Source organism: Azolla caroliniana, unplaced genomic scaffold, assembly GCF_043228905.1.
Source record: "Azolla caroliniana isolate FFs.n. ecotype wild unplaced genomic scaffold, voAzoCaro1.0.p SCAF_1, whole genome shotgun sequence".
Taxonomy (NCBI): domain Eukaryota; kingdom Viridiplantae; phylum Streptophyta; class Polypodiopsida; order Salviniales; family Salviniaceae; genus Azolla; species Azolla caroliniana.
This window is the reverse complement of record NW_028230436.1, coordinates 19,969,984-19,986,749: the sequence shown is the minus strand read 5'-3', so window position 1 is coordinate 19,986,749 and position 16,766 is coordinate 19,969,984. Positions and strand designations below refer to the sequence as shown.

The 16,766-nt window shown below is 48.8% G+C and overlaps 1 protein-coding gene across 1 annotated transcript in view; it reads right to left on the bottom strand.

The window, feature by feature from the left end:
* The window catches only part of LOC147869135 (uncharacterized), a 43,504-nt gene extending 35,669 nt beyond the window's left edge, over window positions 1–7,835 (bottom strand). The window contains exons 1-2 of the mRNA XM_087319182.1: window positions 7,785–7,835; window positions 4,319–4,352 (exon numbers count right to left, since the gene is read on the bottom strand). Of these exons, the coding sequence (XP_087175308.1) occupies window positions 4,319–4,352; window positions 7,785–7,835 (85 nt within the window). The remainder of the gene's footprint in view (window positions 1–4,318; window positions 4,353–7,784) is intronic.
* Between the last annotated feature and the right edge of the window lie 8,931 nt (window positions 7,836–16,766).

Genomic DNA, 16,766 nt, shown 5'->3' with positions numbered 1-16,766 from the left:
GTCACATATATCTTTGATCTTCGAGGTGTAATCGGCCACCGACAAGTCGTGTTGTCGTAGGTTGCTCAGCTCCTGTCGGAGTTGAAGCTTCCTGGTTGTAGTGCTTGCGGCGAAAATCTTCTCCAGATTTCCCCAAGCATCCTTTGGCATTTTCGCATCCCGAATGTAGCTTAGGAGTTGCTCGCCCACAGAAGATGCGAAGCAGTACAGTACTCTGTTCGTCGACTGTTCCCACGTCAGGAAATCTTTGTGTGTAGATTCGTGTGCTGTGTCATTTGCTCTGTCGACATAGCTCTAGTAACTGTGCCTAAGCAGGTACTGGTGCATCTTGTAGGACCAAGATGCGTAGTTGTTTTTGTCGAGCTTCTCCGTCGGAGGCGAGCTAGCCATGCCTCTATCCATCGGTTTTACCTGTTCTTCTTGGTTTGTTTTTCTTTTCAAGCTATGTCGGCCGTAGAGGTTCTCAACCCTCACGCTCTGATACCATGAAAAAGATTATGTGCGGAAGCAATAGAAAGCCAAACACAAAGAAAATACGCAGGTTTAATGGAGAGCTTGAGTATACACAGTACGCGGGAGAGACATAGAGAGAGCACACTAAACAACTAAATTCAAAATAATACTCTCTATTTGTACACCGTGCTCAATGAGCACCTTTTATACAAGCCCTGACAATCGGGCTGACACAAGTACTGACAGTACTTGACTGCTCATAAATGAGCCTCGACACTCACTCCCAAAATTATTCCTTATGAGGAATATCTCTCTAACGGCTTTCGGTTTACGCACCAATACGGCCTCTCGTTACGCACTGGTCCGGCCTAACCGATCGGTCCCAACCGATCCGGTTCTCGGCTTGCACAACCGAACCGGCCAATGTTGAGCTTGTATCTCAACACTTACTAATCAACCAACAACATTACGTGCTGAGTATGCTCTTCAAGTTCGAGATGGCTGACTGTAAGTCCATCTCAACTCCTCTGGACAGAACTTCAAGCTTCGTTGAGATTCAAGAAAGGCATGCGACCCGACACGGTTCCGATAGATTGTCGGAAGCCTAATTTGTTTGACAATCACTCGGCCGGATCTCAGTTACCTGGTCGGCCTGATCAGTGAATTTATGTCGCAGCCCATGGGCGAACACCTTCAGTGCGCACAAAGAATATTGCGCTATGTCCGCTGCACTAAGGATAGGGCGCTGCAATATCAGACGAGTATTGCCTAACAACTCATCGACTACTCAAATTCCAATTGGGTCGGAAACGCCGACGATCGTAGATCCACATATGGGTTCCCTTTCTCGCTTGGGAGCGCCGCGATTGCCTGGAGTTGCAAGAAGCAGCCAACAATTGTGTTGTCGAGCGCGAAGGCTAAGTATCGAGGAGCGGCTATCACGACATGTGAAGCCATTCGGCCCAAGAGGCTACTCAAGGATCTGCAGGTGGAGGTGTTGTCACGAATAGTACTAAAAACACAAAGAGAATTAATACTAGAGAAGGAAAGTATTATGAGGATTAGTACTAAGAGGAAGGGAGTGTGTAAGACTTACGAGAGAGAGAGAGAGAGAGAGAGAGAGAGAGAGAGAGAGAGAGAGAGTGAGAGTGATGATAACATGATATATATTATATGAAGAATAAGTACAAGAATAACTAGGAGGTTTAAGACTAGCATTGAACCGAATTGGTTCGAAATAATGCCTTGTGCCTCTTTTTATAGTGCTATTAGGAGTATCCTAAAGTTTCTAGAATATTCCAGAGAAATTTGCAATATACATCAATTTTCTATAGTGAAATAATAAATGAAAACAATATTCTTTGTATTACAATATATAGCTTAACGGTAAGGCTTAAACCCATGTGACACTAGGTTATGGGTTCAAATCCCTTTAATGACATAGCCGAGAAATTCCACCTAGCTACAGTCAAAACTACACTTGTCCAGCTTTGCAGAAAGACCATGTTCTGGTAGTCGTCTTAGTACTAATACTACATGAGAATCAATGGGACAATCATACGGTCGATAATGAGGAAGAGTACTAGCTTTTACCTTATCAAAAACGTCGACATAATGATGATACTTTTTTGGAAGTTGAATTGTTGACTCCTCCTTAGCAGTGTTGGAAGGTTTCACTGATACTGCGAATACAAACATGACAGGAACACACACTCCCGATGAACAATGCTCGGCCACAACCGAGTTTAGAATCATAAAACACAGGAAAAACGGGGAAAGAAGGTACGACACAGTGAGGAGAAGAGTACACAGGATGTTTATGTGGAAAACCCAAATACGGGAAAAACCACGGCAGCCCACAGACTGCAAACTATCACTGTGTCAGAATGCACAAAATAGTAAAGCACCGAGGCAACGACCTCGAGCTTTCTATCTTTGCCACAGGCGGCGGTTACAATAGAGGCAACGACCTCTTCCTCTCTCTCACTCTCTCTGTACACAGTTGCACGCTCTAATCTTGCGCCAAAAATAACAACAACATCACAGACATCAACAACAGTTTTCCCTAAGTCATATTTATACTAAAATGACTTTTCGGCTATTTACAAATATAGCCCCAATGGACTCTCAAAAACATATTTACGAATATGTCCCTTCATCCGGTGAGCACTCTTCACCGGGCCTGCATCATCCAGCACTTGCCGGGTACTCGTCATCCGATTCTCACCAGGCCATCCGTAGCCGGGTACTCCTCATCCGGTTCTAACCGGGTCTTCATCATCCGGTTCTCTGTAGCCGGGTACTCTTCATCCGGTTCTCATCGGGTCTGCACCATCCGGCTCTCAGTAGCCGAGTACTCTTCATCCAGTTCTCTCCGGGTCTGCACCATCTGGCTCTCCGTAGCCGGGTACTCTTCGTCCGGTTCTCACCGGGTCTGCACCATTCGGCTCTCCGTAGCATGGTACTCTTCATCCAGTTCTCATCGGGTCTTCACCATCCGGAGGGACCTATTTCCTAACAAACTCCCCCTTCACTCTGGCATGGGATGTCTTACTAGTCCGACCCGCTTCCGACATGCATCCAGCTTGTCAGGTGTCAGTACTTTGGTCAGCATATCTGACTCATTCTCGGCCGTGTGGATCTTCGTCAGCGCGAACTCCTGGTCATCTACTCTTTCCCGGATCCAATGATACCTTCGCTAGATATGCTTTGTTCGGGAATGGTAGGCCGCATTCTTAGCTAGGTGGATGGCACTTTGACTGTCGCAGTAGAGTCGATATTCATCTTGCCGGATACCGAGCTCTCCGATGAAGTCCTTCATCCATAATATTTCCTTGCCGGCTTCCACAGCCGCCATGTACTCCGCTTTCGTGGTTGACATCGCAACTGTCTTCTGCAGCCTCGACTGCCACGAAACAGCTCCCCCTGCATATGTCATTATATACCCGGATGTAGACCGGCTAGTATCCACATAAGCCGACATGTCTGAATCGGTAAAACCGTCAAGTTGAGGTTTACCGGAGCCGAATCGAAGACACATGTTCGAAGTGCCCTTCACGTGCCGGAGTATCCATTTGACCGCGCTCCAGTGCTCCTTGCTGGGATTGCTCATAAACCGGCTCACCACTCCAACTGCGTATCCAATATCTGGTCGAGTACACACCATTGCGTACATTAAGCTCCCGACAGTAGAGGCATATGGAACCTTTATCATATCCGCCTTCTCTACTTTCGTCTTCGGGCTTTGCTTACCGGATAACCTGCAGTTTGCCGGAAGTGTCGATCCGACCGGTTTCGCATCTGACATGTTGAACCACTGAAGCACCTTTGTCACGTACTTCTCCTGTGACAGCCACAGTTGCTTCTTAGGCCGGTTCCGGATGATATGCATCCCCAACATCTATCTTGCCGGACCCAAGTCTTTCATTGAGAAGGTCCGGTTGAGAGCCTTCTTCAGCATCCGTATTTTGGCTTGGTCCCGTCCGACGATCAGCATGTCGTCCACGTACAGATGAAGTATCAGGAAGTCGCCTCCTTCGAACTTCTTCACAAACACGCAGTGATCGGCCTACGTCTTGTGGTACCCTTGATCTGTTATGAAGGAGTCGAACTTCCGGTACCATTGCCGGGGGGCCTAGTTAAACCCGTAGAGTCTCTTCTTCAACCGGCAAACCAGGTGCTCCTTCCCTTTCTCCACGAATCCTTCCGGTTGCTGTATGTAGATCTCCTCTTTGAGGTCACCGTGAAGGAATGTCGTCTTCACGTCTAGCTGCTCTACCTCGAGGTCCATGCTTGCCGCTATACTCAGCACTGTCCGGATTGAGGTCATCTTTACTACCGGGGTAAATATCTTGTCGAAGTCCACACCCTTCTTCTGCTGGAACCCCTTCACCACGATCCTGGCTTTGTATCTCGGGGGGTTGCCGGCATCTCCCGGTTTCAACTTGTACACCCACTTGTTTCGGAGTGTCCGCTTTCCTTTCGGCAACTCCACCAATTCGTACGTATGGTTCTCATGCAGGGAATCCATCTCATCCTTCATGGCATTTAACCATTTTCGGCTGTGGGTGTTATCCTTCGCTTCTTCGAAGCTTTCTGGCTCACCCTCAATGGTTAGCAGCACATGCTTTGCATCCGGAAATCTCTGGGGGGCCCTTTTCTCTCTGAGAGGATATCTCCGTCTCTGGGCTTCGGTAACCGGCTCCTCCATTTGCTCTTCATCCGAATCCGATTCGGGGTCTTGGCCGGTTCCGGTTTCAGCTTCCTCTACTTCTTCTTCTACTGGTTCGGTATCCTCACCGTAACCGGGTGGTTCCTCGAGTGCTAACCGGTCTCTTGCCGGTTGGGTCTGCTCATCATGGAATCGATCCTTACCTCTCGACTTGGAGTTCATTATCTTCTTCTCCGACTCCCAATTGGCGAGCATCTTGTCCTCCATGAAGATAATATCTCGACTCCGGAATACCTTCTTGTCGACGAGGTCCCACACTTGGTAGCCGAACTCATCGTCGCCGTAACCGAGGAATATGCATGGCCGGGTCTTTGGATCCAACTTTCCTCTCTGGTCCTTAGCTACATGCACGTACGCGAGACACCCGAATACCTTCAGATGCCGGTAGGATACTTCCTTACCGGTCCATACTCTCTGTGGCGTGTCTCCGTCCAAGGGTACTGAGGGTGATCTGTTTATCACATATGTCGCCGTCGACAATGCCTTAGCCTAAAACTTCTTGGGTAGTTTTGCATGCGCCAGCATACTCTGGACCCTCTCCATTATGGTCCGGTTGATCCTCTTGGCCAGCCCGTTTAGTTCCGGCGTCTTCGGCACGGTAAATTCGAGCCATATTCCCTTCAAGCAACAATACTCCTTGAACTGCCCCCGGTATTCACCTCCATTATCTACTCGAACCGCCTTCAGCTTCCAGCCGGTTTCTCTTTCCACTCTCGCGTGGAGCTCTTTGAAGACGGATAACACCTGATCCTTCGTCTTCAACGGTGTGGCCCACAACTCCCGGCTATGGTCATCTATGAACGTCACGAAGTACTGCGATCCTGCATGTGATTTCGTGTCCACTTGACACACATCAGTATGCACCAACTCCAGTGGTGCATTACGTCTCATCGGTGGTCTTGGTCGGAAGGAGGTCCGGTTTTGCTTTCCGGCCAAACAATCAGTGGACTTCTCCAAGTGCACGTTCTTCACTGGAATGAGGTTGTCGTTTGCAAGCCTCTTCATCGCCTTCTCGCTCATGTGACATATCCTCTTGTGCCACAGCTCACTGGCAGTGTCGGATGCCATGTTCACTTCCTCCGGACATAACCGGGCATTCATCAAGTATAGTGTGTTTACCTTCCAGGCCCGAGCCACAATCTGGCTCCCTTTGCTGAACTTTATAACACCGTTCCGGATGCTACCCTTGTAGGCTTCATCATCTAGCCGACCCGCGGATATCAGGTTCAGACGATCCTCCGGAACGTGTCAGACATCCTTCAACAGCATCTTGCATCCGGTTGGTGTTGTTAGCCACACGTCTCCTATGCCGATAATTCGGCATGTACCTTCATTCCCCATCCGGACACAGCCGAGATCACCGGCTGAGTAGGATGAGAAGCATTTCCGGTCCGGGGTAAGGTGGAATGACTCTCCGGAGTCGACCACCCAGGTCATCTCGTCGCCGGCAAGGTTTATCTCACTCTCCTCGGTGATGAGCATCAACTCTTCTTCACTTGCCGCGATTGCCGTCGTTCCCTTCCGGTCCGGCCCCCTCCGATCTTTACCGTTCCGGTCCGGTGTCCGCTTCGAATCGGTACCGTCGGTTTCCTTGTCTTTCCGGAAATGCCGACAGTTCTTCTGGAAGAGTCCTGGCTTGCCGCAATAGAAGCAAGTAGGCCTCCCCCTTGACTTTGACCGTGTCCCCGACTTCTCCCAGTTCTGGGGACTACGGTTCTTTTGTCTTCCGCGTTCCGATTCGGTAAGGAGCGCTTTGGAGTCGGAGCTCATATCCTTATTTTTCCGATGCGCCTCCTCATCTAGCAAGCTCGACTTTACTCTTGCTAGGGATAACCGTTTCCCTTCCGGCCCAGCGTTGCCCAAGGTGACAACCAATGTCTCCTAGCTATCCGGGAGGGAACCGAGCAGGAGTAGCGCTAGTACCTCATCTGCGAGAGGTACTTCCAATGATGTTGCCTGGTGGATCAGCTCCTGGAAGGCATTCATGTGCTCCGCCATGCTAGAGCCATCTTGGTACCGGAGACTTAGTAGCTTCCGGAATACCGAAACCTGATTAACAACATTTTTGTTCTGAAACATAATGCCGATCTTCTCCCAGAGCTCATGAGCCTTGCTCTCTTCATTGAAGTTGTTGTATAGGCTCATGTCGATGAAGCACCGTATGTACGTCGTTGTCTTCATGTGTATCACCTCCCATATCGTGGCGTCGATTTTGTCCGGTCTCTTGTCCCCCAAACTGAACCGCTCCCGATGAACAACGCTCAGCCACAACCGAGCTTAGAATCATAAAACACAGGAAAAACGAGGAAAGAAGGTACAACACAGTGAGGAGAAGAGTACACAGGATGTTTACGTGGAAAACCCAAATACGGGAAAAACCACGGCAGCCCACAGACTGCAAACTATCACTATGCCAGAATGCACAAAATGGTAAAGCACCGAGGCAACGACCTCGAGCTTTCTATCTTCGCCACAGGCAGCGGTTACAACAGAGGCAACGACGTCTTCCTCTCTCACACTCTCTTTGTACACAATTGCGCGCTCTAATCTTGCACCAACAATAACAACAACATCACAGACATCAACAACAGTTTTCCCTAAGTCATATTTATACTAAAATGACTTTTCAGCTATTTACAAATATAGCCCTGATGGACTCTCAGAAACATATTTACGAATATGTCCCTTCATCCGGTGAGCACTCTTCACCGAGCCTGCATCATCCGACGCTTGCCGGGTACTCGTCATCCGGTTCTCACCGGGTCTTCATCATCCGGTTCTCTGTAGCCGGGTACTCTTCATTCGGTTCTCACCGGGTCTGCACCATCCGACTCTCCGTAGCCGGGTATTCTTCATCCGGTTCTCACCGGGTCTGCACCGTCCGGCTCTCTGTAGCCGGGTACTCTTCGTCCAGTTCTCACCGGGTCTATACCATCCGGCTCTTCGTAGTCGGGTACTCTTCATCTGGTTCTCACCGGGTCTTCACCATCCGGAGGGACCTATTTCCTAACAAAACATTGATTCTGTGTGTCCTTCCTTTCACAGTTGATGTAGCGAAATGGTTGAAACCTTATGAGTAGATTCTTGAGGTTGTCAATACCTGATTTCTCTTGTTCTCCAATTTATGTCTAGATTGTGTAATTCGAACCATGGTAACCCCAAAACACTGGGATGTTTTGGGCTACTAATTATATTAAATGATACTACACATGCAAAATTATCTAAGACAATACTAATTGGCTCTGATTCTTCTATGATATATCCAGAAGCAATGGCATGACCATCAATGACTACAACAGATGCTGGGTAGGGAAGTTTTCTTAGGGATATCTGATGAGCTTGTGCAAAATTCCTATCCATGAAGCAAGAGTTAGCTATGGAATCCAAGAGTGCTAAGATATGTGTTGGAGGGGTACTTTTAGTACTAACTGTTACTTGGGCTAAGAACACATTGCTAACTTGCTTATAGGGAATGGAACCACTAATGGGCTGCACAGATCTAGGGTTGTCCAACCAAACGTCTCCTATTTTGGCTGGACTTAGTCGTTTAACTCTTCTTCTAACTGACTAAGGACATCAAATTTGTTCGATAGACTTGGGCTATTAGTACTATTAGGACTATCAGATATTCCTACTGAAATAGACTCGGGTTTAGTACAATTAGTACTAGCGACTATTTGGTTTACCTTTCTTCTTGGCCTATGGGGACAGTTCACTGCAATATGCCCCGGTTCACCACAATAAATACATAGCCGATTTGCTTGGCATCGCTGCTTTTCCTCTTCCGATAATGGTCCGCGACAATGTGTGGTGTCGATTTCCATCGGAGTTGGAGTATCTGCTGGAGACGCATTATATGACTCACATGGAAAAGGTTTTGCTACAATTGAGGCATAGGTGGGCTCTGATCTTGTCCTTGGCATCTAGGACTAACGTTCCGAACGTCGTTCGAAAAGGTGGTTATTGCATCGCACCATACGAATGATTGATTATGTCAATGACTTTGGCTCTTCGGGGAAAGTCAAGAGTAAATCCTTGACATCATTACATAGGCCATAACAAAATTGCTCCATTAATGCCTGGTCAGCCTAGGGAATATCGGTGGCGAGAAGACGGAAATCCACGGCATAAGCTGAGGCCAGCCGATCACCTTGGCACAATCTTTAGATTTTGTTGATTGCCATTCTAACATCGTCGGTATCTCCAAAACAGGCTTTAAACTCACTAATAAGCTCTTCAAAATCATTTAACAAGGGAGAGCTTTTTTCTAATAGGGGGGCAAACCATGCCAAAGTTGTGCCACTAAGTAGCGTGCCTACTAGTCCCACTTGTGATGCGTTGGTGGGATATCGAGAAGGATGCATTTGAATCACTACTCATACCTAATTAAGAAAACCTCTAAACTGTGATTGGGTCCTATCAAATATCATAGGAAGACTGATCTTGGGTTCTTTGTGAGTCCCTTGCATGCTTGATCCTTGTTGTTGTAATGATACAATAGTTTCTTCAAGTTGTTGCACATGTAACGTCAGCTCCCCATGTTGTTGTTTTTCTAGAGCTATTTGTTGAAGATCCCCCAACAGACGATGTTTTTCTTGTTCTAGTGCTACAAACTTCTCTTTTAAGTACTGGAACTCCAAGAAAACAGATTGGTATTCTTGAGCGCTAATAGTTTCCATTTACTAGGGAGGATAAGAAGATTAGTATGAAGGGATGGAGGGATAAGAGGATGACTAAATACGGTTCAAACAGTCAGGATAGTACTAAACACAGAGAGAGAATTAGTACTAGAGAAGGAAAGTATTATGAGGATTAGTACTAAGAGGAAGGGAATGTGTAAGACTTACGAGACATAGATACATAGATAGATACATACATACATAGATAGATTATATTATCGTCTTCGGAGGTCAAATATGACCTATGAGACCAAAAATATTACATTTCACGTGATACGTGTGAAAGTGAGTAGTGACTCTCGATGTTCAAGAACTTTACCAATGAATGTTTCAATCGAGAGTGCACATTGTGGTTGTGAGAGGAATTCATGCAAAGATTGGGCTCGATCGAAGAGATGTGGAAAGCATGGTCGAATATGATCAAAGGAAGAGCATTGTATCAAAGTGTGATACTCAGACTTGCGAACTTGTTTAGGGCAAAGTGTGCATAGCCGACCACTCTCATCACTTGTACCCCAACGCCCTGTTTCACATCGCAATTCATGTGAACTAAGTCGCATGGAAGCAATGGTTCAAATTGTTGATAGACAAGCTCAACATCGGCCGGATCGGCTGAAGAAGCTGAGGACCGGATCGGTTGGGACCGATCGGTTAGGCTGAGTGCGGAAACCGGGAGGCCGTTAGGAAAGATATTCCGTGAGGAATATATTTGGGAGTTAGCGTAGGAGCTCTCAATGAGCATTGAAGTACTGTTAGTACTTCGGTCAGTCCTTCTAGGACTTGTATAAAAGTGTTCACTGAGCACGTCTTATGTACAGATTGAGTATTATTGTTGAATATAGTTCTCTCTCATTCTCTCTGTCTCTCCCGTGTATATTGTGTAAGCTCAAGTTCTCCATTAAACCTGAGTTTCCTTCCTTCTGTTCGGTCTTCATACTTGCTTCCGCACGCTACTTTTTACATGGTATCAGAGCGCGAGGGTTGAGAACCTCTCTGCAACCGACACAACTTGACGAAGAAGAACAAGAAGAATGATGGATAGAGGCATGGCGAGCTCGCTTCAAACAGAGAAGCTTGACAGAACCAACTACGCGTCTTGGTCCTACAAGATGCAGCAGTACCTGCTCGGGCACGGCTACTGGAGTTTTGTCGAAGGAGCTAATGACGCGGCACCCGAATCGACACACAGAGACTTCCCGTCGTGGGAGCAATCGGCGAGCAGGGTATTATACTGCTTCGCATCGTGTGTGGACGAACAACTATTGAGCTATGTTCGGGATGCAAAGACGCCGAAGGGTGCGTGGGAAAATCTGAAGAAGATTTTCGCCACGAGCACCACAGCCAGGAAGCTTCAGCTCCGACAGGAGTTGAGCAACCTACGACAATGCAACTTGTCGGTGGCGGACTATACCTCGAAGATCAAGGATATCTGCGACTCCCTCGCCTCCATAGAGGTGAACATCGAGGAGAGTGAGATGGTCCAGATCTGTCTCAGAGGTTTGGTGTCGAAGTTCAGAGCGTTCCGAACGGCTGTGTGTACCCGGGAGAATACGCCGTCCTTTTTCGACTTACAGTCGATGCTCCTGGTAGAGGAGAACCACACGGGTGCATCGACGAGCACGCACACCGACAACAAGATGTTGTACACGGAGGGAGAAAGGCCCCGTGGTCATGGCGGACGAGGCGAGATGGTACGCAATGGAAGCGGTCGACGAGATCAAGGAAGAAGGCACCGAAGTGATGCCGACAGCAACTCCGGATCCTCCGGAAACAGGGGGAGTCGAAGCGATGAGAACCGGCAAGGGAAGGTCATCGCGGAGTGCTGGTACTGTGGCAAGAAAGGCCACAGGGAAAGTGAGTGCTGGAAGAAGCGCGCCGATTCCGAGAGAACCGGTTCCGGAAACGGCTCCAGACATACCGACAAGGGAAATCAGTAGCGATCGCACCACGCCGAAGACTCCGGGAGAGCCGAAGAAGGGTCTGTCTTCGTGACGAGACACGAAGCAAACTCAATAAAACAGAGCACCCCGAGATCGGACGAGGTGTGGTACGTAGACTCCGACGCGTCAAACCACATGATGAGCCATAAGGAGTGGTTCTCGTACCTTGAAAAACCGATACAACCTGGAGTAGTCGCAACTGGAGACGACACTCCGCATCCGATCACGAATGTCGGAGAAGTTCCCCTTAGCCATGTCGGGCAGAAAGGGAAACTCATGAACGTGCTGCACGTTCTGACAATCACGAAAAACTTGGTCTCGGTCAGACAGATCGTCGACCAAGGGATGGAGGTTCGGTTTACACACCTCGGGTGCTTCATTGAGGAAGAAGGCCGTGTGATTGCGCAAGGGCGCAGAGACGGGAGGATGTTCATCCTCGACTCCATTGACGGCGGCACCGCAATGTTCGCGAAGGGACAAAAATCCGAGTCGGACATCGACTTGTGGCACAAGTGGATAGGCCACGTCAACCACCAGCGGCTTGAAGATCTGCAATCGAAACAGGTAGTGTTCGGATTGCCCAAATTTAGTGGCCGAAAGGCACAAATTTGTGAAGCCTGTCAGCTCGGGAAGCAACACCGACTTCCCTTCCCCAACGAGCGATACCGGAGCTGTAACAAGCTCGACCTTATACACTCCGATGTATGGGGGCCGACACAAAACGTTAGTCTTGGCGGGAGCCGATATTTCGTCTCCTTCATCGACGACCACACGCGGCACACGTGGATCTACCTCATTGAGAGGAAGAGCGAAGCCTTCGACTGTTTCCGGGACCTCAAAAGGTTCGTGGAAACGGAAACGGGACGAAAGATCAAGTGCCTGCGGTCGGATGGCGGGAAAGAGTACTTTTCTGGTCAATTCAACAGTTATCTACAACAAATGGGAATTCGGCGCGAATTCAGTTGTAGATACACGCCGGAGCAGAACGACGTGGCCGAGAGAAAGAATCGGTCAGTTGTGGAAGTGGCACGGGCAATGCTGGAGGAGAAGAGCTTGCCCAAGTTCTACTGGGCCGAGGCGGTAAGGACCGCGGTATACATCCAGAACCGGATCGGAGACAAAGTGTCGGCGCACGAGCTATATTTCGGAACGAAGCCGAACTTGCGACACTTAAGGGTGTTCGGTAGCATTGCGTATGTGCATGTACCGAAGGAGAAAAGGAGGAAGCTGGACGCAAAGGCCGAGAAATGCATCTTGGTTGGTTACTCAGACGAGCAGAAGTGTTATAAGTGCTATAACCCTCGCACCAAACAAGCGCGTGTCAGCCGCGACGTTGTGTTTGACGAGTCCGCGTCCTGGTACCTGCCCCCGACTACGAACCCCGACTCCAATCCGAGCTCTGACGATGAGGTCAGCGAGGCTGAGATGCCTCCGGATGAGCCCGAAATCGAGACCCGCGAAGAGAGTCCGATTTCCCTCCGGTTAACTGGACCGATTGGACGACTGAGTCGGTACGACCAGTCCGATGAAGAGCCGGCGAGTAGTGGAGACTCGACTGTGCATTCCCCGCGCAGGAAGCCGAGGAGTTGGCTTACGCGCAAAGAGAAAGGGAAGAAGAAGGTGTCGGATTCCGGCACGGAAAGGAACGAGTCAGACCGACGCGAGTCCGACTCCGAGGGAACCAGTGACAGGTCTTTAAAGATGAAGACCGCGTCGACTGAGAAGGCCTCGACATCGGCTAATGTGAGATTACGCCGATCTACCCGCCAGAAGAATCCTGTTTTGCGGTTCGGATACAACGAGTACATGGCGCATCATTATGCGTACATGACCCGTGTAGCGGAAGTGCGTGAGCCGGAGAGCTACGCAGAAGCGGCTAAAGACGTGAATTGGCGTGCCGCGATGGAGGAAGAGATGCACGCATTGGCGGAGAACGAGACCTGGGACCTGGTTGACGCACCAAGAGGGGTAAAAACGATCGGGTGTAGGTGGGTGTACAAAGTCAAGTACAACACTGATGCCTCGGTCAACTGGTACAAGGCTCGGCTAGTGGCAAAGGGCTACGCGCAGAAGCACGACATTGACTACGGTGAGACATTTGCGTCAGTCGCGAAAATGACGACTGTCCGTGTTTTGCTCGCAGTAGCCGCGGCCAAGGGGTGGCACCTACATCAAATGGATGTAAAGAATGCGTTCCTACAAGGTGACCTTGAGGAACAAGTGTACATAGTATAGCCCCCCGGATTTCCCTCCGGATTAAACTCCTCGGCAGTATGCCGACTGAAGAAGTCCCTTTACGTACTGAAGCAAGCCCCGTGTGCCTGGAACGCGAAGATCACACAACAACTGCGTCGGATGGGCTTTGTCACGTCAAAATCGGACTCTTAACTGTTCATCCGGAAAGGCCGACTCGGACCGGTTAGTATTCTACTATATGTCGATGACTTGGTCATTACCGGCGCCGACCTAGGTGAAATCGACCGCGTGAAGCTCCAACTTGCGGCATCGTTCAACATGAAGGATCTGGGGGACCTTCATCACTTCCTCGGGATCGAAGTGATCCGTACCCCCGAAGGCATATTGATCAGCCAACGTCATTACGTGCTGGGTATGCTCTTCAAACTTGGGATGGCCAACTGTAAGTCCGTCTCGACTCCTTTGGACAGAACCATCAAGCTTCGTCCCAATACGGGAAAGGTATGCGACCCGACGAGGTTCCGACAAATTGTCGGAAGCCTCATATACTTGACCATCACCCGACCTGACCTCAGTTATCCGGTCGGGGTGATCAGTCATTTCATGGCGCGACCTACCGAGGAGCACCTTCAGTGTGCGCAACGCGTACTACGGTACGTAAGTGGCACTAAGGACCGAGGACTGCTATATCGGACCGGTGCATCCGCGCAGTTAGTCGGCTACACCGATGCTGATTGGGCTGGCAATGCCGTCGATCGCCGATCCACGTCCGGATACGCGTTCTCCCTCGGGAGTGCCGCGATCGCGTGGAGCAGTAAGAAGCAGCCGACAGTTGCACTGTCGAGCACCGAAGCTGAGTACCGAGGAGCGGCTATCGCGACATGCGAAGCCATATGGTTGAAGCGGCTACTTAAGGACCTGCAAGAGGAAGTGTCCGATCCGACGACGATCTACTGCGACAACCTCAGCAACATCCAGCTCGCGAAAAAACCCGTTTTCCATGCACGGACCAAGCACATTGAGGTGCACTACCATTTCGTCCGTGAGCGTGTCCTTTCCGGTGAAGTCGAACTTCAGTACGTGCCGACGGATCGACAGACTGCTGACATCTTCACAAAGCCTCTTGGTCTGGACAAGTTGCGGCAATTCTCAGGTGCACTCGGATTGCGTCACCTCGATGTGCCGTTCTTGAGGGGGAGAATAGTCCCGAACGACCAAGCAAGGCATCAGGAAAGGAGCGGAGACCGCGACACCGAGTCGGTTGTCGAGTTCGACTTCGGATTGGCTGAAGAAGCTGAGGGCGGACCGAAAAGTCTGGAAGCGGACTGAAGGGGAGCAGCCGAAGGAGAGAGCTGAAGCCAACCACGCATGGGGGAGATGACGCCATCGAGGGCGAGAAGACTAAAGACGAGTTGGAGACAGCCAACTCGGACGAGAGCGAAAACCGATCGAAGGTAGCCGAGTCGGTTCGGATGTTTGATTCAGATACGCTAAATCAACCGAGGCCCAAGTGGAAGAAAAGGCAGCAGGAGAAGCGTCAACACCGCAACAACAGAAGAGCTAATAAGGGCCACATGAGCAGACAAGCCGACCGGAAGGGTCGAAGTGCGCGGAGTCGAACAGGTCGAGGAGCGCGAGCGAGGCGTGAAGCTAGGAGGAACCGGAGCTGTGAGCCCGAGGATCCCGAAGAGCCTCGAGTTGAGCTTGAGGGGGAGTGTTGAGAGACAAGCTCAACATCGGCCGGATCGGCTGAAGAAGCCGAGGACCAGATCGGTTGGGACCGATCGGTTAGGCCGAGTGCGGAAACCGGGAGGCTGTTAAGAAAGATATTCCGTGAGGAATATATTTGGGAGTTAGTGTAGGAGCTCTCAATGAGCATTGAAGTACTGTCAGTACTTCGGTCAGTCCTTCTAGGACTTGTATAAAAGTGTTCACTGAGCACGTCTTATGTACAGATTGAGTATTATTGTTGAATATAGTTCTCTCTCATTCTCTCTGTCTCTCCCGTTTATATTGTGTAAGCTCAAGTTCTCCATTAAACCTGAGTTTCCTTCCTTCTGTTCGGTCTTCATACTTGCTTCCGCACGCTACTTTTTACACAAATGATAGATAACGGTATGGCCTCTAACATGTATGGATGTGTACGATTTCCCCGTTCCGCAAAGAATATGGTTTTGTAGTTAGGTGCAACATGTGTAGTATAATGTGTGAAGCGTGAGCCTCCACATTTGTCCCATGTCATGATACATTGGCATTGCAAAAATGCCTCATTTACAGAGGAATCTAATGATGCATCATGAAGAAAGTGTCCCGCATCCCATCTACCAAACCATTTTTCTATATCTTGCATCCAACCGGAACACAAAATTTTGCTTTTATGCGTCTTTTGGATCTTTTTGCTTGCTTCCCACGCAATTCTAGGAAGTCGATGTGAGGGACTTTTTTGAACCTTAAGCATGTATTCAACAACCCTTTCCATGGTCATGATCTCAATGGGAAGCGATCCCGTCTCAAGGAGGAGGAGGGTGTAGGGCGTTTGTTTCTTAACTTGTAGAAACTTGGTAAGAAAATGCTTTTGGACATTTTCAAACTCTTTCCACATAGATTTAGGGATGCTACCGCCCCATACTTCCACCCCATAGAGAAGAACCGGTGTCACCAAAGTGTCGAAAAGATATTTCTTGAGGACCCAACACTTAATATCTCCAAGATTGCATGTGTTCTCAAATGCATAGTATGCTTGCTTGCCCGCCTCTAAGCGGCGTGTAGCACATTTATTCCATCTATGATTTGAAGGAACTTCGAGGCCAAGATATTTGAAGCTTTCCACACATTCAAGTGGCTTATTGTTGTACATAATGCATGGTTTATCTCTTTTTTGGCTCTTCACAAGCATAATCTTTGTTTTAGAGCTATTGACACTTAATTTAGTATGCATGCAAATTTTTTCCAATGCCTTCATAAGCTTTTGTGCATCTCCTAAAGTATTTGCAAAAAGCACTACATCATCTGCATATAACAAAAGCATAATCACAACATTCCCAATGGCAACTTCTTCAACACATTCTTCCTTTGCAAACTTGGTAACCATTTCTTCCAATTCATCAATGCATAGACCAAATAGTGTTGGTGAGAGTGGGCATCATTGCTTAACACCAATAGTGCTTTTGAAAAAATCTGAAAGTTTATCTCTCATGCGTACACAACATATAACCTTCTAATAAATTCGGGAAATTGCAAGCATATATTCACTTGGCACCTCAAGTT